The sequence below is a fragment of the Patagioenas fasciata genome, chromosome 4 (assembly GCF_037038585.1).
Source record: "Patagioenas fasciata isolate bPatFas1 chromosome 4, bPatFas1.hap1, whole genome shotgun sequence".
In the NCBI taxonomy this organism is placed as follows: Eukaryota; Metazoa; Chordata; class Aves; order Columbiformes; family Columbidae; genus Patagioenas; species Patagioenas fasciata.
In genome coordinates, this window is record NC_092523.1 from 76036369 (window position 1) to 76058781 (window position 22413).

The window sequence follows — 22413 nt, forward strand, 5'->3', positions numbered from 1 at the left end:
GGGAAGGGCAGTCTGCCAAGCCTGCTCTGCCTGGTACTTCATGGGAGTAGGAGTCCTTAACATGTACACAACTATGCATAAATCTACACGATTTATTACTATGAGAAAAAAGAGCTCGGCTGAGAGCGGTTTGTTGATCTGTGCTGCACAAAATAAAGCCCTCAAGGAGCTGCAATTGTCACAGAAGGTATCGCTGCAAATTAAATGATGAATCGATGACCCTGGCCCTTGTGCTGACCGTCTCCGTTGCTGTATCTTCCCTTTGGTGATGTTTTTGCCCTACATTGAGGTACCCGTTTTGGTTTAGTTGCATGTGTCGATACGCAACTAGAACCAAGTTTCAGGCCCCAGGCCTGAGCTCCTCGTTGCTGTTCCTGTCCCGGGCAATGGCGGACCCTTGGCTGCAACACTGGCACCACAGGGCCAAGTGCAAACCCCTTGGCCTTTGCCCTGGCCCCCCGTGTCCCGCACAGCCCGCGGGTGTCAGAGCGCTGCCGGTACTGCCTCCCAGGCGGAAGAACTCTTGACTAGTCCCTTCCCAGCCGCCTGCCGCGCAGCCACACGGACAGGCGCGGGAACAGGAGCCGCGACGGGCGGGAAGCTGCTCCGATGGCGAACACGGAGGCAGGCGATGCCCCGTCCCCAGCGCGGCCCGATGGGGGACAGTCCAGCCCTCCCCACCACCCCAACACGACCCCCGCCGGCGCTGACAGAGAGCCGCGGAGCCGACTAACGCGCGGAGGGATACCGCGCCGCCGCGTCAGCTCACACATGTAGGTCCGGCCGCCGCCGCCATTTCGTGGGAGGGCGGTGGCTGTCGTCAGCGGCGCGCGCCGCCGCAGCGGAGCCTCCGGCCAGTCCTGCTGGGGCGGCGGCAGGAAGGGGAAGGGGGGCGGCGGGACCGCGGGGACACCGCCCTCCCCGAGGTGCCCGCGGGCAGCCCCAGAACGTTCCTTCCCCGGGCCCCTCCCGCCGGCGCGGCACCGGCGCCTGTCCCTCACGAGACCACCCCGCGCCTTCAGCGGGTTGGGCCGCAGCGCGGGCGGGCGGCGCTCGCCCCGTTTCCCACCCGCCCCGGGCCGGGGGGGTTTTGCTGGCGGCGTGTCCGCCCCGCCCTGTCCTGCGCTTCCCATCTCGCCGGCTCCGCCTCCCGCGGCGTCTGGGCCCGGCTGCGCTGGGCTCTCTCGTCCTGTCACCCGGACGGGCGGCGCCTCTCGGCTTTCCTCCACACCCCCTTCCTTCTCCCGGCAGTGACGGGAGCGGCGCGGCGGGCGGAGCGCTCCCCGGCTCGCTGCCCGCACGACTCTGCGCGGCCGCCGTGCTCCGCTCGGGCGCCCCCCTCGGCTGTTTCCGGAGGAAGGAGAAGCGCAGTTGCCCCCTCCCCCTCTCCGCCTTCCTCCCCCTCCTCCTCGCTTGCTCCCTCCCTCCCGGCCCCCCCTCGGAGCGGAGCGCGGAGTCACCGCGGCGCACAGACGGGCCCGGCGGCGGCGGCACTCGCACACAATGGCGCTCAAACGCATCAACAAGGTGAGCGCCGGGGCTGCTCCTGCGGCCTCCCCGGCTCGGGTCTCTTTATTATTTTTGTGTTTTCCTCCCCCCGGGAGGAGAAGGGCACAGCTGCGGGTGCTCCAGGCTCGGCGCGGGGGGGAAGAGGAGGCGGGAGGTCGGCGGAGCGAGGCCGGGCAGCGGGCCGGCTCCTTCCGGCGAGGCCGCGGCCTGGCCCGGGCGGTGAGGCCGCTTTCCCCGAGGCTGGGCCTGGAACCTCGGCAGCCGGAGGGCGAAGGGGGGGCTCGGTTGGGCCCGGGGCGCGGGCGGCGCCGCTCCTGCGGGTGGGGAACGGCAGCTCCCGGAGACACCGAAATGTCAGCGCAACCCGGATCGGCCGTGGCGTCGCTGCCGCCGCTCCCCCGCCGCCGGCCGGCCCGGATGGTGCCGGTCCGTGTGTGCCGGAGGCGGTTTGTGTCCCATCGCGGCTCTCCCCGGGACAGGCAGCCGGCCTGTCGGGCCGCTCGCTCCCCTCTGCCGTGTAACTTCTTTCCCGCATTGTAAGATGGCGGCGGGTTCGCCTAGTTAGGGCTCTTTCCGGGATCTCTCGCTTTCTGCAATAACATGACACAAACACACACACGCTCCGCGCTCTCCTCGGCTCCGGAGCAGCTGCCGCGGTGCCATCATCTTCTCCCCGCCTTCCTCCCCTTCCACCCCGGGCCTGGCTCGGCCCTCCCGCCGCCCTCGCCCCCCGCGCCGGGCGGGAGCGCGCCCCGCGTTGCACAATCGGAGCCGGGTGGAGCAACTTCGCGGCTAACTCGGAAAAAATGCCGAGGTGATGAAAGGGGGGTTTCGCCTTTTTTGTTTTAAAGCCTGTCCCGGGGGGGAAAAAGGCTCCCGGCGTGAGGTTGCGCTGGAGCGGCTGGAGGGTTTCTCGGCGGGTTTGGGAATTGCTCGGGGTGTAATCGCGGTGGCGTTACCGGGAAGTCGCTGTTGGTCTGTGCTCCTACGCGGGCTACGTGGAGCACTTACGTGTTTCTAGAGCCGAGAGGAGTTTCTTGGTCACCTCTGCCAAGATGGCAGAAAGTCGGTGTGTCCTGGAATTGGTGAACTAAACTTTGGTGCACAAAACACCTTTTATAGGGAGCGTGTGAAGTTTGCCACCTACCAGCCTTCCTGTAACATCCCGTCTCTTGTGGGCGTATTTTAGTCAAGAGGGGGCCGTTTATAATTTATTAGTGAAAGGATAGTTCTGTTATCCCTGAAAATTTGAAATCTGTTCTGGATTAGTGCTAGCTAAGTGAATTGTCTTTGAATTACGGCTGCATTATCACAGGAATTTCAGAACAATTCCTTTTGAATCTGCCATCAGAACTTGTTCCCCTGTGCTAGTGGATGATATCACTTGAGTTGAAGCACAGCTAGGATACTCCCTGGTATGCTTTGTCATCAGCTCGTGCTTTTGAAACACATTCAGGCACCGCAGGTAAGAATTTGTTGTCAAATATAAACCAAGGCAAACCCCCACTTACACAGTCATCTGGTGGTCACAACCTTAAAACGATTCAGCATGACTCTTCAATCAATAAGCTCGCTCTTTGACTTCAAGGCCTGTTGTGAGCAGCCTCTTGTCCTGCGTTGGTCCCTGTGCTTTATGGCACTGTGTAGTAGCAAATTTCTTCCTTCCTTTACCCAGTGCTAGAGTTTAGGTTTGGTGAGACGGTTGGGCAAGACTTCTTGTGGTGTTTTTGTGTGTGTGTGTGTTGTTTTTAAGGTGCTATTTTTAATCAGTTTAATCACACCGTGCTACAAGACATGCTTCCAAATTCACATAGAGTTTACAGTTTTGATTTTGTATTTGCCAGTTTGGAAAGTCAAAATGGTGATGTTTTGCTAAACTGAAACTATTGCTTGCAAGTTGCCCTCTTCCCAAGCATGGCTTCCGATATGAATGTTTACTCAGATTGAGGCTGAAATCCAAAAATAGCAGGGCCTATTTTGTAACAAGGTAGTTGTGGATTTAGATTTTGGTCTTGCCAACCGGTAAAGCCAGAGAATGGCACTCTGTCCCTGGTGAGGTGGGATCCCCTGTTCTCCAGCCATAAGGTCACAATCAGACCTTGAAACTCCTCGCTTCCTTGTAGTATGTTGTTGGCACTAGATCAGAACAGGCTAAAGAGAGACTGGGATCTCAGAATATTGTAATCACACATAGCTGGTTAGTCTGACTTGTGGTATTACCTGTCAAGGCTGGAATTCATTGTCTCCTGCAGCAAATGACATCCCAAATGCACCAGCAAAAGCATTTTCAGACTGTTTAGCTAACTACATCTTTGCGGACTTGATGTGTCAAGCAGAATAGATTTTTTTTATTAGGTGAATCAGACTTTCAGACTGTGTCAGCGTGTCTAAGTTAAATCTGAAGTATGGTACACATTCAGAATACAACCACTACTTAAAAAAAAACTGGAAAATTCTACTTTTGGGTTGGAAATGAAAGCACATGAGTATTCACATGTTATATGTTCGGTCTTCTACTTCTGGAACACCCTTCATAAAGCTCTCTTCAAAATGAAGTAGTTTTCAAGTACATAGCCAGTCCCAGAATGATTTATGTTATGTTGGAACTCATCATCGCATCTGTTCCAATCTGCCCTGAGGGCAGCCTGTGTTCGATTGGCAAAACTCTGCTTTTATTGATACGACTTGCTCTGCACGAGAGTGGCAGTTATTTTAGTATAACAAGTAAGCGCTTTTGCCAAGGAATAATGTGAGCCTACATCTTAAATTTAACTCTTTCCTTTCATGAAGATGATTTTTTTTTTCCCGAATTATCTTAAAGGCAATGGAACAAATTGATGTTGATTTATGAACTTGTATCTAAATGCTTGTGGCACATTGTCCAAAGTGTTGAGTGCGCCCTGCTAAATGCACATCCTGTAATTGCTGCAGGATGTTGGCGCTTCAGATTCGAATGATGATGATCTAGTAGCAGGGAAACGTTTATGTAGGAGTGGGGAATTGGGAATGCATAAAATTGAGAACTTGAGAATGTCACATCATTGATGTACACCCATTTTATCACTGCTATACGCATCCGTTAAAGTGAGGCAGTATAAAATGCCTAAGTGGTGATCTTGATAGGATAAAAATAGAATTAATACAGGAGATGTATGCGTGAAATGTCGCATCTGTGAAAGCCTTAAGACGACTTGTGCCTGGTGTGTTTTATATCCATTTAGTTAAGCATAACACAAGTCAGCATCATTATGTAGGGGTATTTTATTAGAAAATCTTAAGTGGAGTTGGAATCGTGAAAGCTAAATGCAGAAGGTGGCAAAACCATTTATCACTACTTAAGTACAGATAGAAGGCTTCCATTGACAGTGGTGGAGACTAAATAACTCTTTTCCTCAAGGCTATAGGCTCCAGCATTATTCCTAGGTGTAGAATTAATTGCAACTTTAATCCCACTCTTCCAGATGTTCATATAAGAAATGCTACGAACTCTGGAGTGATCTGTAATATCTTTCAGATTGTGATGTGCAGCAATGAAGACACCATGGCAATCTGCATTGGTTTAACCAGCTTTATATGCTAAGCATGACATCCTGTGGTGTGGAACATCCCTTTGGTCCATTGGGATCAGCTGTCCTGGCTGTGCCCCCTCCCAGCTTCTTGTGCACCCCCAGCCCACTCGCTGGTGGGTGGTGTGAGAAGCAGAAAAGGCCTTGTCTCTGTAAAACCTGCCCAGCAATAACAAAAACGTGCCTGTGTTATCAGCACAAGTCCAAAACACAACCCCATACTAGCTACTATGAAGCAAATTAACTCTGTCCCAGCCAAAACCAGCACGTACCTGTATTCAAGTCCAGCATTTACTGTTAGGGTCTTGGATGTCTTTTAAGAACTAGTCATTTTTTATGAGAGGGGAAAATTGATGCTTCCTTAACTGGGAAGTTTGGACAACAGTAACTTTGTTAATTGGGCACTGTGCTTGTGAAACAAATTCCCAGTCAGCATAGGTATTTAAATGTGTGCATTGGAATGAGGGAAGAAGGGGATCGTAATCTTAAGTAATTTACAGAACTGCAGAGATCAATATTTCATTAGATGGGTACTTCTGGCATAGCTTAAAAACAGAGTTCTCCAGTATGCTGAGGATTTGGATGGGATAATGAACAGGGCAAAAAGGCTGTCAAGCCAACATGTTTATTTATGATCACTTCAACTTTTCAAGATCTGTTTTTGAGAGTAAGCTGGTGCTTTTGCTAGTATTCCCTACATGAGTTTCTCCTGTAGAAGGGCTGATGTAGAACTGCAGAATGAGCTCCCTTCAACCGCCTCCCCAGTCTGTAACCAGCTCTGAAGCACTGATGCCTTTCTTTGCACTCACATGTTAATGGGTATAGGAGGGGGGAAGGATGTAAACAGCTGTAAGTAGCAGCTGTTGAGTACAGAGCAGTTAAGCTGTGGAGGCCACCTCTAGCCTGGCATCATCCTCTACCCACAGATGTTTTCTCTGCGTCTACTGGGTTGGACTGTTGAAGTAGAGAGAGGATGGATGTTCTTAACCTTGTCTGAGATGACAAGTGACAGCTGGTAAGGAGGAGTGAAACGGATAGAGCTTTTGTGTAATTCAGGTTAGGGCATTGATACGTGATCTCCAATAAATCTTTCTGTTGCGAATATTAAGGTTTTACCACTTTAACTGACTGCCCTGTGCTCTTGTGTAGGTCCCTCCCCTGTGCGTCAGAGCTGGCAGATGGGAACGTGTGGTCTGCGCTTCGGCATTAGGCCCAGTATCTCAGTATAAGCTGACTTTTGGTGATAGTTTAGGCTAGGATGCAGTAATTTACACTGGAAAGGCTATGGGCAGGCATTTTTTCCTGTGACTGATGTGATGCAGTAACCTGCTAGTATAATATTTGGAAAAAAGATAAATTAGGGTAAGAAACAAAAACAGTGAGAATGTATATCTGTAGTGCATTTTTTATGCAATTGCTTTTGTCAACCTGGCTTTGTCGGCAGAAAGTCTTAAACTGTGTTGAGTTGCACACGCTGAACAGTTTTGTGAAATTGAATCTAAACGCCTCAAACTCTAAATGGAAAGTACTGGAGCTTTTTTTTAAAGAAACTTTCTGTTCAGTGGGCTTTTTATGGGGCACTGATCTGATCCATTAATGTGGTAGGTTGTGTTGGGGAAGCCTTGCAGGGAAAAAAATAAAGTTAAAATCATGCTCACAAGTTAAAATTGGCGTTTATGCCCTTGGCAACTCTTTCTAAAACGCTTGGACGTAGACAAGGTTTAATACTGAAAAATGAGCCAAATAGAGCGTTGCAGGATTTGGGATTGAAAGCTAAATAGATAGAGGGGATTTTAAAAAGTTTTGTTTAAACATTGTTGAGAGCCTTTTTACCAACAGTAAACTTAAGTATTGAGATTTTGTGTAAAGGAAGCCTTTGTTCTGAACCTCATCTCTTTGAGGTAGGTGATATGCTAGACATTTTCAAGATCTCCTGCAGTTTTTTCCAAGTGTAATTGTGATGGTTTTCTATTCCCGTTTTAAGAAAGTGAGATGGAAGGATTCCTGACTGCTTTGCAAATGTTAAGGCCCAGTAAAAAAAAAAAAAGGAGACAAATGTTTAATCCTTTCTACAAGCATCTGGACACCAGAGTTCCAAGCTGTATGAGTGCAGAAGCTCAAGTGCTTTAGGTCTTCCTGACAGAAGGCATGAGGATTGTGTTTAGTGCTGGGTTAACTTTATAGGGAACTTTCTCTGTAACCTGGAGGTAGATCGCCCAAGTGCTTGTCATGTCTGTGAGCTCTCCCAACAGTTCTTTTAGGTTTCTAGTAAATACGAGTGTCCTGCTCTCAGACAAGATTTCCCAAACTTTGCTGGCCTGTTTGAGTAATAGTGCCAGATAGTTCTCAAAATCAGATAACTGCAAACTTTGTTCTTCCTCTTAGACTTGATTTCAGTTTCTTCTTGCCTTGAATAGTCTAGGAGAATCTCCTGAATGACAATTTGCCAGATGAGCAATGGCCCCTTTCCATTGCTCTAATTCAGGTTGCACTATGTTCATAAGTATGCTTTTAAACACTTTTTCGTTTTCTTTTTTTTTTTTTCCCTTAAGCTTTTTAAAGACCTTTATGGACATCATTGTTCCCTAGATAGCTGTGGTGGAACTCAGCCGTAAAAGCAGCTGCACTCCAGAAACAGTTTTGTATTTTTTCTTTTTTAATGCTCTGTTGGCTCAATGTGAGCTGATCATGTAACTGCACCTAATCCTGTAGACAGACCCTTAGTTCTGCATCTCTGCCACTGGCTGTTCAAAACACAGAACCATTAGGAAGGGTAGTTATACACAACGGCATAATATGATAGGGTAATTGTGCAGCTGTAGATAAGCTAGTAGAATCATCTTCATATAGTTGTGTTTGTAGAATATACCCATATGGTATATTGCAGTAGCTTTTGCATGCCTCTTTGGATTCATACAGAACAAGGACTGGCCAAAGTCATGGCTGCTTTTTAAAAGGAAAGCTGACTTTAAAGTTCTTTAGATTAAATAATTACATTTCGGAATAATACATCAGACTACACCTAAACAATGAAGTGTGATTACAGATTCTGGTTGATGTGTCAAATGCTGCTGCCTTACTTTGAACATAAACTTATTTCCAAGTTCATTGTCTCACATTTGTGTATATTGAATTGAATCGAATCTGTCCCTTTGTTTCCCAGTCACTCTGTTTCTTTTAGCTAGGTGCATCTTGCTGCTTCTCTTGTGGCCTGTTTGTACTAGTTACCTTCTTCTCTGAGGGCTCCATTGTAGTCTTGGGTTACAGAACCAAAGACCAGTGTGGTTCTTGCAGTGAAAAAAACATTTGAAGTTCCAGGGTCTGATATTCAAAAGCTTGGAAATGCCAGAATTAAAATAGCTAGTTATCGTTGAACGGATAAGTAGTTAGCCAGCGCTTCACACTTTTCCCATCAGTGTGCGTAGGCCTCATCCTATACTGAGCATATATGTTCAAATTGCTCTGTTATTTCCCGGGAGTTGTAATTGTTATAGTACTTCAGAACTGGTGTGTGTAAAGCAGTCACATTTTCTTCACCTTGAGTAAGACAGCTGCTGTGGGTTTTGTTACTTTGGGGAAAACAAGCCGTGCCTTTGAGTTCAAAGCACAACTACAGGTGTGTAGTTGCCACCTTCTTTCTGAGTCTGTTCCACATGCCTTTAGTGAGTGACCAAGAAAACAAATCAGTAACTGAGCTCCTTTTCAAGTTGGATCTACGGAGGTGAACTCTGCAAAAGGTTGAAATATACAACAGAGAGCCATTTTAGCTGTGCTAACTGAAATTTGCTGAAAACCATTACCTGCATTGTATGCCTTCCAGATTTCAGAGCAGATGAGAAGAGCTGTAGACAATGTTCTCATTCACAAAGGGCTTGTGTACTAAGAGGTAGGTTCTTTGGAAAGATAACATGTAGTCATCTGAGTAGTTTGTATCACAGCCCAAGCACACAAAGTGATTTAATTACAGTTGCGCAGCAGTCTGGCATTTCCTTCCTTGAGCGTGAGGCTTAAAACATTAATATTTCTATGTTTGTCTTGTAATATACCATTATTATATTGTTGCGTTGTATAAACAATATGCAGTGTGTAGCCCGAAAATTAGAAAGGAGAACCACGAAAGATAGCACAAGCAGAATCATCAAGATAGGCACAATCACAACTGTTACATCTCTGATCATGTTTTGGGTTTCTTAAAAACTGTTCTGTGCTTTTTGGCCCTTGCTGCTTTCTGTAGCTGCTCTTCATGTGTTTTCTCGGCATATTTGTTCTGGCTTTTTTTTTTTACAAAACAACAGAAACCTACATCTTTCTGTATTGTGCACTGTCATTGTACATTCTTGTTATCCATTTATTGTCAGCCATAAGGCCAGCTTGTTTGAAACGGATAATTTTCTGCTGGTTACACTTATGTTGCGATGTGTATTGTGCCACTGCTTTCTTATTCAGCTTAGAAATTCACATTCAGTGTTCTTTCAAACTGTTATTTTCTGCTTCCAGGGGTAATTAGTTTTCATGCTGAAATGAATGTTGCAAATGCAGGTGTGTGGGGTGAGGCAGTAGTTCTTTGCTGGTTGACACTTCTTAATCTTCAAACAGGCTTAAATGTTCTTCCCCTCCCTTTATAGCTGCTTCCAATCCTTCTTTTTTAAAGCTGTTTTCAGCTGCAAGCTAATGAGTAAGACTAATGCAGTGATGAATTTTTGCATGCTTAGAGTTTGAAATATCCTGCTTAACACAGGCAATGTTAGACAAGCACTCAAATTAATAAATGTTGATTTTTAATTATTACTATTTTTTAAAAATTACCTCTTTTTTAATTTAAACTTTTGATTCAACTGGATATTGCCTTTCATGCCCTCCAAGGTAGAATGAGTTACTGTCTGGAAACTTAAAGCAAATTAACGCAGTTTTTTGCATTATCCTTTCTTGACTACAAACCAGAAAGCTGCAATATCTGATTTTAGCAAATAATCATGTTACAAACCAACATTAAATCTGTGAGTTGATGCCTGTGGAGGAAACATGAGTGATCTTCTGCCACTCTGCATTTCAGTCAGCTGCTACTATCATTAAAAATAAGCCCTGGCTATTCCCAGCTTAAACTAGAAAAGTGTAGCAGTGGTGCCACGGGGAGTATGAATTCTGAGAAATGGGAGGAAAAGGAGCCAACCCTGATGCTGCTCTACTTGGTACCTTGAGAAAAGCAACTGGTTCCCTGAAGTTATTTTCCTTCACTGCCTTACTTACGCATATTTGGATGAGGTATCCTTTAAATTTTTGTCACCCTTTAAATGACTTCTGTAATCTTTTAAATATCTGGTAGAGAGGAGTTTTTAGCAACTTTGCTGTCAAGCGAAAAACACTGGTTTGTAATAGGATTGTGGTCCTGCATTCACACTCGCACATCCATGTTTTGGATCATCACTTGAAGTATAAGCCATATTTTCTGTGTTAGTTATCATAGGATAATTTTTAATAGACTGTAAGTTATATAATTTACAGTGTATTATCATTGTGATTGTGCAAAACAGGCACATCAGTTAGCTTTTATAAGCATTTTTTTTCCTTGAAAGTACAGGTTTATTTTTTGCTAGCTTTTTGATGAATGTATGAAGAAAGAAGATTAAGATTGTGGTTGTTTCACCAGTAAGATTACAAATTATTACACACTTAACGTGAAGCTGGCAGAAGCTGTGGCACTGCATTTGTGTTAAAGCAGGTCTGGCTGTTGCTGTATTTCTAGTTACCAGTTTTCCAAAGCTACAAAATTGTACATGTATTGCTGCTCTAACAGCAGCATTGGCAGTTACCCCTTAAACAGTGTTTAAATCTGTAAAATGCTAAGTGACTAATCATCCCTGTGGGGAGGTGGGAACTATCACAACTTTATATTTGGAAACTGGGACACAGAAATGATGATATGCTGGAGCTACGCTGGAAACCTCTGGCAGTGACGGAGCCTACTAGTCACAGTTGTAATTCAAGACTAAACCTTTCCAACAGGCATGTAACACATCACTCTGAACCAAATTTGGCTTATTGTTTCTGTGTGAAGTTTTGGGAATTTGCTTTTTGGCAGTTTATATATTGTTTTTCTTAAAGTACCTGCAAAGTGAAATAATAGAGCAGCCGACTCCAGGCAAATGTGGGTACTGTCTGGGGATTTATTAGAGAGTTTGGGGTGTGCATTAGTGCCTCCTGACAACAGAAAGCGCTACTGAAACTGAATGTAAACAGAAAGAAGCGAGGTTGGAGGTAGTAAGCAGTGCAGCAGAAGGAATATTAGAAGCATAAAGCCCTTATATGTAGAAATTCCACAGAACAATGCTTGGGAACCTTTAGTTCTAAAATACCCATTAAACTCTTTGTAAAATGAAACTTGATGTGGACTTTACCTTGGTGAGGAATTGGGTGAAAATAGGGGAATGATTGAGCTGATTTTTTTTAATTAGCTCATGGAAATGATCAAGCTTATTTTTGCCATCAGAAATATTTTTCAGATTAAATCTTTTCCTGCTACAGAATAGCTGCTCTTGATTGCTGAACTGCCGAGGGTCAGTTTGTGTTTCCGCTGCTGAGTGGGAAGCTTTTAAGAAGGAAAAAAAAGCGAAAAATAAGAAGTTCCTCCCTTTCCTTGACTGAAATACTTCAACTGGGCTCCAAATGTCACAGCTCGTGTGCCTCTGGTTGTTGAGTTTCCAGTTATTCCAGTTTGCAGCTTTACTCTTCTGACCGTACTATTGGAGAGAAACAAACACAAGAATGCTGCCGCCACAGCTTTTTCTTTCTGAATTTAGTGGATAAATGGTTTGCTCCGTGGTTGAAATGCAAGTGGTGTATTGTGCGTTCCCAACCTCACCTGTATTTTGAGTTGCTTTGTTTAGCACAGTTTTTTGGTGTGGTTTGTTTTGTTTTTTACAGAAATGGTTTGGGCTGGACAAAACTTAAGTCATTGAGCTTATGAAAAATCACTGCTTGTGTGTTCTCGAGAGCAGTTCAAGTAACTCTACATGGATGTATATTTTGAAATGACTGGAGACTCAAATATTACAACCATGTTTCAGCTTGTAAATTTTTCTTACTGTTACTGGAGGGGTTTTTGCACAATTTTTTTTCACCAGAATTTAGTAAATTTTTGCCTTGCATTTGCAATCCTACTTGTATTTGCTTGTCCTAGTTGAATTACTAATATACTCTAATTTTCCTGCTGTGTTGAAACACCGTATTTATACCTTGAGTACTCATTTCTTAGACTTAGCTCTTAGAACTCTCCAGTCTAACACATGTTCCTGGGACAGTCCACTTCATGCTGTTCTTTTCTTGCCCTTCCTTATCTTAATGCTATTCATTTTTATAGTTTTCATTAACTGCAGTAAGAGCCTTTTCATAGTTCTTAGTCCCTCTGATAGTCTTTTAAAAAATAGGATCTGATCTTCTTCCCTGATTAATTAAATAACCCAGTAATAACTACACAGCTACATTAAAATAGTAACATTTGTGTCTTTGTGCTTATTCTATTGCTACAACATTTAAGGGATGAAAGACACAGTGGAACTTTTTTCTCTCAGATTTTGGGAACAATTGATTGTTCCTAGAATTGGAAAACAAGAGAAATAAACCCGATTAACAAAACCTGCTGTATTTGTTAAATGGGAAAACAAAAATATCCTGAAACTTAGAAGAGCTTTCTTCTGAAGGTTCTTTTATATTCCTTGCATTTGCGTGGACATTGTAAATCTAACTTAACGTTTTTTTCTGGAGGGTGCTGAACAGCATATGGACCTAACAAGTGATATTTCTTGGCAGAAATATGTCTACCACATGGACTCACAATAATAACTGGGAAGTGTAGAGAAATGTCCTCAGAATGGATTTACTGTGATGATCTGGAAAGAGCCGTTGCCTGCACTTCTGAATAACAGCAGCAGTGAAATGAACCATAGTATTAACTTCATTGTGCTGTTGTTCATACAGTTCTGTTTAATAAAATAATCCGATTCCAGTGCAAAAATGAAATTTGATTAATTGGAAGGTTCATCAAAAATAGCATGTGTAGGGAGGGAAAATGCAGGAATAGGGGTTTTTTGGTGTGTTTGTTTGGGAGAGGGGGGTGTTTGGGGTTTTTTGTTGTTTTTTCTTACTGTATGGACTTCTCCATGTTGAAGCAGTGCTGTTCTGTCAGTGTTTGCAGGAGCCATTCTTCTACCAAAGAACAATGTGTTGAAGTTACGGGAAACATATTTTTTCCCTCACTTCATATTGGCTTACACTTACTACATTTTTATCAAGTGCAGAATTTGTGAAACTTAAAGTATGTACATTAGGATCCTCCCAGACAAAACAGCTGTCTGATGCAAATGTACGTATGTTTCCAGCATAATAGGTATGCCTGGATATCTTAAATGTCTGAAAAAGTAATGGAAAGTTCGTTTTTTTAATGGCTTGTATAGACTTGCAGCAAAATAACTTGTGTGCAACTGTTAATATATGCGAGAGGGATTGAAGGTTTTCCCGTTTCTCATGACTTCCAGATGTCTTGACAAGTGTAGATTTATAGAAGTTCCTGAAGCTGTTCTTAGATTCAGAAGAGAGCAGGGAAGAGTATACATTTAAATTTGAAAGACACTGTCCAAGCAAGTAACTTGCTGAGCGTTTAAACGAAGTAATACTGAGCTGCTTTGACTAATCACAGCGATCTTGATACTACACAAGGAAACCTTCATCTGAAGTTTCTGTTTTCATTTCTCGCTGTATTGGGGGAGGGAGGGAACTGTTTCTGCAGCTCAGTTGTTCAGAATTTCAAAGGTATTATTGTCTTAAACATCAAGTTTGAAATTAAAAAGACAGGTGTTTTCCCTGATTCCAGCAGTTGTATGTGTCTTTAATTTTCCTGTCTCCTTTGATCTATGCAAGATGTATCCCTGATGGGGGTAGTGGGGGAAAATGAAACTTAAGTTTCCATGTTGATTTGGTGGGGATTTTTTTGGTTTTCCTTCCTGTTCTGAGCCTCAGTATCAGGTGGTGCATTACGCAGTGCTTTCTGTTTAATGAAGACTCATCAATGGCTTTCTCTCTTCCTGGTTCAGGCTTCTCTAGCTAAGACTGAATCCTTGCAAATTGTGATCAGAAGGTGGTTAGACTTGGCCCACTTCAGGCTCTGTATCCTGCTCTTCTTTCTGTCCTTCAGCAGGAGTGTCTTTACAGTTGTGATATTTATTTAGTCATTGTAGCTGTTTACCTCTGTAGCTGGTTTTGGTGATTGTTGTCTTTTATAAAGGCATTTTTGATACCGATCTAGTGGTTCTTGTAGTTGTTATTGCACATTCTCCTGTGTTTGTATATGGGAAAAGGTAAAGTTTTTTGCTCGACATGAAGTGAAAATTACTAAGTTCATTAATGTTTCTTCTCTGAATAATTTATTTTATTGTTGTTCTTTTTTTTCCTAAAGGAACTTAGCGACTTAGCCCGTGACCCTCCAGCACAGTGTTCAGCAGGTCCCGTTGGAGATGACAGTAAGTAACCCTTAAGTTTCATGTGTTGCTCTAACTCAAAGCATATCATGCATAGATAATAATGCAGAGTTTTTCTTTTGTAGTGTTTCATTGGCAAGCCACAATTATGGGACCTGTAAGTATTCTAATTCTTGTGATGTAATCTTAAACTAGTAGTTCTTATTCAGGTGGAGACTGTGGGGTTTTTTGTTTTACTTTTTAACTCCCCTTATCAGGCCTACGTGTTTCAGCTGAAATGATCCTCTAGAGCAATGTTAGGCATTATCACTTAATATCTAGAAACCTTGCATTTAACTTATTCTGAAGTTTGAATCTAGCATCAACTTTGTAGTAGGAGCTGGTCTCAGTGTTAGGAATTAGATGGGATGCTTTTATGTGGATTTTAGAACAGGGAATCCTTATTTGGTCTGGCGTCATGTACTGAGATCTTGAAAACATATCTAGATATAGGAGGGAAAAAGTCACTCAAGTGTTAGTTTCTAGTTATGCCTGGAGGAAAAAATTATGTGTTAAATGTAAAGTGAGCATCTGAAACCTGAATGTGACTCCTTATTAGAGTAAAGAAGGTAAATGTTTGCCTTTACTGAAAAGGTAACCTGCAAACACTTGACATCTGGTGTTCTCAGGGCTGGTGATCTATATTTAGAAAACAAAACCTGCTGTAACTTGAGAAGACAAATATTGGATGCCAGTAGATCTGCAACCACAATGCAGTGCTTCTGGTGAGGCTACAGAGTAGGAATTAAATATCAGTGTTGCTGAATTGCCCTGACTTTATAGCTACAAGTGTGGTTTTAGGAGACCACGATGGAAAATGTGCCTATTACAGGTTCACCTGACTGGGAAAAATGGCTCTCCATTCCAAAGTCCCTGGTCCTCATTGATTTTAACTAGGTGCTTCAAGAAGATTAATTTGTTTAATAGCTATATTAACGTTTAAAAGGCGAAGAATGTTCTGCGCTGTACTGAATATGATTTTATGTGGCTGGTGTCTACGTGGCCATAAGGTGCTAAACAGCAGTTGTATTTAAATTGAGATTATTGTTTTTAGCTTCCCCTTTTGGTCTAGGAATGTACAGCTTTTCTCATACAGTTTTGCGGTGTCAAAAGGTCTGCATTCCTGTTTCAAGTCTGGGCAGTATCCTGACAGAAGTGTGGTGTCAGTGGTTCTGGTGGTCCCGTGGTGTTGCTTTGTGCCTTTAATAACAGACAAGGATTGTAGAACCAGACACCTGGCTTTCCACCTCTGCAGTGCGATATTATCCAGGCTGCGATTTTCTTAGACTTGAGAGGGCTTGCATTGGTCTAACACATTCTAAGAGGGGTTTATAATTGCTAAAATTTATCTGCAGTTCAAAGGTTGCTTTCTGGCTGCTCAAGGCCTCACGTAGTATCTGTGGATCAAATGGAGGTTATGTCTTGACTGCAAGGTTTTCAGCAGAGTTTGGAGAGGGTATAACCTGTATGTTTTCAGGTTTGAGTCGCTTGTCTTGTGATGCAGAATTTTATTTTCTGGTATATAAGTAAGATGAAGTTATTTCCTTACACTGGTGAAAAGTTTTCGCGATGAATGTGAAATAGTAATGTTAATATGAGTCTTCAGGTTAATTGTGAAGTTGTTAGCTCTATTTCAGAAATTTAGTTGTAGTTTCAAGTAAAAACTTCTTACATCTTCTCATAACTAGTAACTTACGCAATCACTGTTCAGTCACTCCATTTATTCTCTGCTTATTATCAGCTTTTTTTACTTCCACATGGTGCTTTCCTACTAATAGTTAACACCTGAACCAGGTATCCTCATAATTGTTTCCTTGGCACAGGGAAATGTGAAATACTCTTCCATACTAGATTACAATGAATTTCTCATACAGAAAGGGAGGAAGATTTCACTTTAACCTTGATGGGAGTTCTTTTGTTTGGTGCTGGTGGGGTGAGGTTTTTGGTTTTGTTGTTATTTGGGTTTATTTTGCAAGAAATAAGGAATTAGCTGTGTATTTGTAGGTGTTCTGCAGGGCTGAGCAACGCCTAAGCTAAGGACAGAACTGAAAAGGGGATGGAAGGCCCTTAGAGCAGCCCGTGGCCACTGTAAGCTTGGGTGGTCGTAACAAATAAGCTCCAAACACAGAACTTCTCTGTACTGTCACTTCTCAGAGCTGTCTCAGAGGCTTTTGGATGCTTGTGCCAAGTTGTCGTGAATGGATTGTTAAAGCAGCTGTTTTCTACGAAGCATTAGCTCAGACAGGTCCATTCAGAAAGTGACCTGTACGTGTTCTCTGTCGCTAACCTGAGGAAGTAGTAATTGAGTTTTAATTGCATCTCTCTTGTATTAATGGATTGAACAGTTCAGTTGCTTAAATAACTTGTTTAAAAACAAGATCTTCAGTGATATTTAGTCCTAAAGATAGTAATAGGATGATTATTTGTTTACTTTGACAGAATGACAGTCCATATCAGGGTGGTGTATTCTTCTTGACAATTCACTTTCCTACAGACTACCCTTTCAAACCACCTAAGGTAAGTATTGCTTTCTCATTTGTGAAATCAGTTCCTTTAAAGAACCAAGTACAGGACAAACTGTCAGTATCGGTGTTGTAATGTTCTAAAGTTCTCACTTCCTTCACGCATTCTTACAGTATCTTAGATGGCTACGTTCCCTTTCCGACTATCACAAGAATGAGTGTGTTGGCATATGTTTTAAGAGCAAATTCATATATATTCTTGGTTTTATTTCTCTTTTTCTTAATTGATAGGAAAACTCATTAGCTTTCTGTTACTATAATAAATTCTTGCTGAAGGGACTGTCAGGTCTCACAGTGTAGCTCTTTGGGTTGATCTATAGGAATGTGACACTGTGGATAGGGATTAACTTGCTGAGCACCTAAAATCAGGGAAGATGGCATCTGTTTGGCCGTAATTGCAAAATATGCTCTTCTTTGCAGCTGTATCAGCCACTAGCGTTGTCTTCCAACTTTCAGTCAATATGAAAGCGCACACTTGGAGTCACCACAATGTGTGAGGGCTTTTTTAGCTCTGTGATAGCAGTGGTGCTGTGGTTCAGGCACTTCTGTCGAGTGTCTTCATCGTGACGCAGGCACCTGTTATCAAAACACAGCCTCACACTTGCCCTCTCTCTGGAAATAGAGGGCCTGGTGAATGGAAACTGAGAAATTGTGGCTTGGGTGCATTTCCATGAATTTGATGCAGTTTAGCTGCTTAATCTGTTTTCTTTTAGAGTAAATTGAGTTGACTGATAACTTGGCTGAGGAGAAGGGGTGATGTCATTGTTGTCATAGACCAAAACACACTCTTCATATTTTTTTTTGTTGCAGGTTGCATTTACAACAAGAATCTATCATCCAAATATTAACAGTAATGGCAGCATTTGTCTTGATATTCTAAGATCACAGTGGTCTCCTGCTTTAACTATTTCTAAAGGTAACTTTTGTGAAGGAGAAATACTTCCATCTTGTGTTGAATACTGTGCTTCTAGCTTTGATTGTCTGGAGTTGTTACTCATCTCTTGATTTCCCTTACTCATTCTAGCCCGTGTTTTGCCAGTTTGATAACACTACTTTCCTGCGTTTTTTAACGGATATTTGTTTTTTCTAACATCTTCTGCTATATGGCTGTTGAAGGCTTTGTCAGGCCACTTACTTGCTTTAGTATTATTATCAGAGCTTACTTACTAGCTTGATCCTGGAGGAATCTGCCAGCGTTTGGATTGAAACAGGGCTGTGGTGGTGCTATTTGAGCTAAGGCTGTGAAGCTGTTTGTTTGCAGCTGTCCATGTAGATACACGTTTGTGTATTAATTTAAAGTCAGTTTTTCATAATGAAATCTGCATTGGTTTTTGACTGAGTCTGTCTAGAGTTACATGCAGAGTTATATTGTCATAACTCTCTGGTAGATGTACGAAACTGTTATTGACGCACATTGCTTTTTGCCACTGTGCACTGGCATTGTATTGCGTTACTTCATCAACGTAGCTCACTGATTCTACTTCAGGATAAATTGCTGTTGTGCTGCAATAGAAGCTTTGTAGCTTTCCTCATTTTACTATAGCAAATAACAGTTAATATTCAGATATTTTCATGATGATCAAATTTTGTTTTATCTCAAAGCCGCTAGTCACTGTGGCTTCAAAAGATCCATCAAAATGCTCCTTTGTGTGTAGAACTTGTAATTCCTGTCTGTCAGAGCGAGAGGTTTGTGATTTGAATGTGGATTCCCTACATTTTAGTGCTTTCACTATCGTTTTTCTTTCAAAGCTACTGTAAGGGTGGAGGGTGAAGTCCTCATAGCTGCCTATAAGTGTTACTACTTTATTTTACAACATATGTAGATTTATCAGTGCAGGCCAGGGTATTACCACCTTACATACAACAGGGAAAGAATTCAGTCTGATTAAAAAAAAAATTGAAAAAGTTCTAGTAATTCAAACCATGGAATGTGCTGATCACGAGCATATATAATAACGTGCTTTTGTTGACTGTTGTGTTGTAGTGCAGGGGACAACAGTGCTGTTCTCATGTACATACTGACAGCTCTAAGGATTGGGAAATAGGAAACAAATAGTTCTTACAGATTTTTAAGTCTTCCTGGGCTTTTTATTTAGAGTGGATTATGAATTTATTTTGGGCATATATCAGGAAAATGCTTTTTAGGTCCTCTCCTTTGCCGACATTGAGCTAATGCAAAGATCTGTGCTCCATTCTTTCTGAGATTGTTGCTCCTGTTTTGCTATCGAGTGTTGTCTTTTTTTATTTTACAGTTCTCTTATCCATTTGTTCACTGTTATGTGATCCAAATCCAGATGACCCACTAGTGCCAGAGATTGCACGTATCTATAAAACAGACAGAGACAAGTAAGTACAGAGTTGTGTAAGACTGGTATTTTAACACAAGTTTTGAAGAGTGCATTGTCAGGCAGCAGTTGTGTTGAGTGGAGCCTTTTGTGAGAATCTGGGATGGGGAGAACTTGTATGTCAAAGTAGTACCTATTCTTGGTCATCCCTAATGTAGAAACAAAGGGACTTAGTGTCCTTCACCCACAGCTCCAAAGACACTATGTTTTTCTCATTTGCGTGGCAGTGGTTTAAAGTATGTATTGCCTAACATTTTGTTTACCATGCATAAAGACAGTTAGGTCTTCATACTGAGAAAAAGATAGCTAGCTTTGTTATTTTGGTGCTTTCTTTTGGGAGCAGCTTGGTCTTTAATTTTGGTGCTCCCCTTGAAAAAAAGGCTTCAGAACTTTTTTTCCTATCTGTGTTGAAAAAACCCTTTTTCCCTCTTACGTGTTTTTAACGTTTTGCACAGATAGAATTATGTGAAGTAGACTTTTTTGTTTTTTTATATATATATATTAATGCTAAACATACTTGTCCGATTAGGTACAATAGGTTAGCAAGAGAGTGGACAGAGAAATACGCTATGCTGTAGGGTAAGAAAATCTGCACATTATGGTGCATTTAACCAAACGGAAACTTGTCAGCACTTGGGTGCTGCATGCTCTAAGGCACTGGATTAACTAACAGATAATGGATGCACCAGTTACTGAACTTGGATATTTAACAGCTTGATCTGTGGTTAGTGTGAAATGGATTGGCTAGTCACTATTTCTCACAGATACTGCTCTTGCATGGCCAAAAAAACCCCCCAGATAGTATGAAATAATTGTTGAGTTTTAAGCCAGCTTGTCAGCTTATTCTGGTAAGTATTTAGCAAGATTTTAGTCAGAATTTCATTACAAGTGATGCCCTGCAGCAAGACCTCATGTGTAGACATGGGTGAATTTAGACAATCCAAATTCCAACTTTTGATTATTCAGCAGTGTCTGTCTTCTATATATAAGCTAGGAAGATGTATGGGGATCGTGTTCTGCTTGTGTAGTTGAAAATTAACTGCTTACTGACAAGCATGGAGTTAAGTAAAAACTAATTGTCAGCTTAAATCCTGTGGAAGTAGCGTATGTAAATATTCTTTTAATGTCCTTTTTAAAAGTTGAATAGCATATTCATGTGGAAACAGAATATTAAGTGTGAAGAAATGCTTACTGTTGTTTTACTCTAAAATGGGAGAACTGACGTTTTGTATCCAATGATATTAATTAACCCAAGTAATCTTTACTTATGGCATGTGATACTCTGTAATCTTTACCGAAGGTCAGTATTTAAATGAAAGGCTCCCCTTGCCTCTCCCACCCCAGGTGGTCTCCATTCCTTCCCTTTCAGTAGTTTTTCACAGCAGACTTCCAGCAAATCTGCTTGTCTTGAATTTGAAGTGCTTCATCTAAATTAGAGAATATTCTAGTTAGTCTAGGTAGGGAGTCGTTCAGTTTTTTCAGTTCAAGTGTGTCATAGTATAGAAGAAGACTTCTCTTAGTGCGAAGAGAACAGGGAGATGGGGATAAAGTGATACTTAGTCATTAAGTGCCCAGGAAATTGTCGTTTTCATGCTGACACCAATCCCTCTTTTATCTGCAGGTACAACAGAATATCTCGGGAATGGACTCAGAAGTATGCCATGTGATGCTACCTTAAAGTCAGAATAACCTGCATTATAGCTGGAATAAACTTTAAATTACTGTTCCTTTTTTGATTTTCTTATCCGGCTGCTCCCCTCTCAGACCTCATCTTTTTTATTTTTTTGTTTACCTCCTTCCATTCATGCACATGCTCATCTGAGAAGACTTTAGTTCTTCCAGCTTTGGACAATAACTGCTTTTAGAATCTGTAAAGTAGTTACACAAGAACAATTGCCCAAGATTCAGAATTTTTTTTAATGGAGCATGTGTGTTATGTGGCCAATGTCTTCATTCTAACTTGGTTATGAGATTAAAAACAAACATTCCTCACTGCTCTAACAGATACTGAAGATGTCACCTGAAGGGGGGAGGGGAGATGGGTGTTCAATTTTCTCCCATCAAAGAAGTAACATTGCTGTAGCAACATCCATCTTGTTTCAAAACCTTCCAGTGTTAGAGAACTGAGGTTTTTATTATATACTTTTGCTCATAACTGATGTGTCTGGAGAATTGGTACTGAATCTATAGCATCAACAGAACAGAAAATGTGATGTATCTTATGCATGTCAATAAAGGAATGACCAGTTCTTGTTTTACAGAGAATGGAAATTGGAAGTCAAACATCCCTTGTATTCCAAAATAGGGTCTAAGAACATTTTTGTAATTCATTTAAATTTTGTTAGGAGGCTTGGAGCTATTAGTTAATCTGTCTTCCAAAACACTGTTTAATATAGCACTGAATAAATGATGCAAGTTGTCAATGGATGAGTGATCAACTAATAGCTCTACTAGTAATTGATTTATTTTCTTCAATAAAGTTGCATAAACCAATGAGTTAGCTGCCTGGATTAATCAATATGGGAAACAAAATCTTTTGTAAAAGCAAAGCTGGTTTTTGTATATATTGTTGGGATTTGCCTCATTGTTTAACATCAAATAATGATGTAAAGTTCAATAGAGTGAATCTTTTGCCATTTTCAGTTATAATGCTCAGTCTGTTGCAGGTTGACACATTGTTCGGCCTGATGTATGCAGAATTAATAAGCTAACATAGTAGTGTAGCCGTAGTCGTGTGCTACACGTGGTGCTGGGAGCCCAGCGTTCAAGGACGGACTTGGGACCCAGCAGATCTGAAGTGGTGTGTCACGGAGACCCTTCCCGATGCACCCGTGTTTGCTGACTGAGAACCTTTTTCTTCACCTTGTACACTTGACAGCTGAAAGATCTTAATGTGAGAGTAATGATGAGGCAAAAAAAATATAAAATAAAGTACTGTTTTGATGTGGGAATTGTCATGAGG

The 22413-nt window shown here is 42.1% G+C and overlaps 1 protein-coding gene across 3 annotated transcripts; it reads left to right on the top strand.

Annotated features, from left to right (window-relative positions):
• Positions 1-1240: 1240 nt before the first annotated feature.
• On the top strand, positions 1241-22408 carry UBE2D3 (ubiquitin conjugating enzyme E2 D3). Of its 3 annotated transcripts, XM_065837007.2 has the most exons (8): positions 1245-1527; positions 14524-14587; positions 14671-14702; positions 17024-17101; positions 17917-18022; positions 19359-19452; positions 19981-20030; positions 21073-22408. In XM_065837007.2, the coding sequence occupies exons 1-7, from the start codon at positions 1504-1506 to the stop codon at positions 20027-20029; spliced, it is 447 nt and encodes a 148-aa protein (XP_065693079.1). In that variant the 5' UTR covers positions 1245-1503; the 3' UTR covers position 20030; positions 21073-22408. The 3 variants fall into 3 exon arrangements, with proteins under 3 accessions (XP_071664334.1, XP_065693079.1, XP_065693078.1); XM_071808233.1 differs by lacking the exon at positions 14671-14702 and having other exon boundaries at positions 1241-1527; XM_065837006.2 differs by lacking the exon at positions 19981-20030 and having other exon boundaries at positions 1250-1527.
• Positions 22409-22413: the final 5 nt, after the last annotated feature.

Coding starts and splice junctions, on each gene's coding strand:
- UBE2D3 (XM_065837007.2), top strand. CDS start 1,504: ATGGCGCTCAAACGCATCAACAAG. Junction 14,703..17,023: donor AAGCCACAATTATGGGACCT/GTAAGTATTCTA, acceptor TTACTTTGACAG/AATGACAGTCCATATCAGGG. Junction 18,023..19,358: donor TGCTTTAACTATTTCTAAAG/GTAACTTTTGTG, acceptor TTTATTTTACAG/TTCTCTTATCCATTTGTTCA.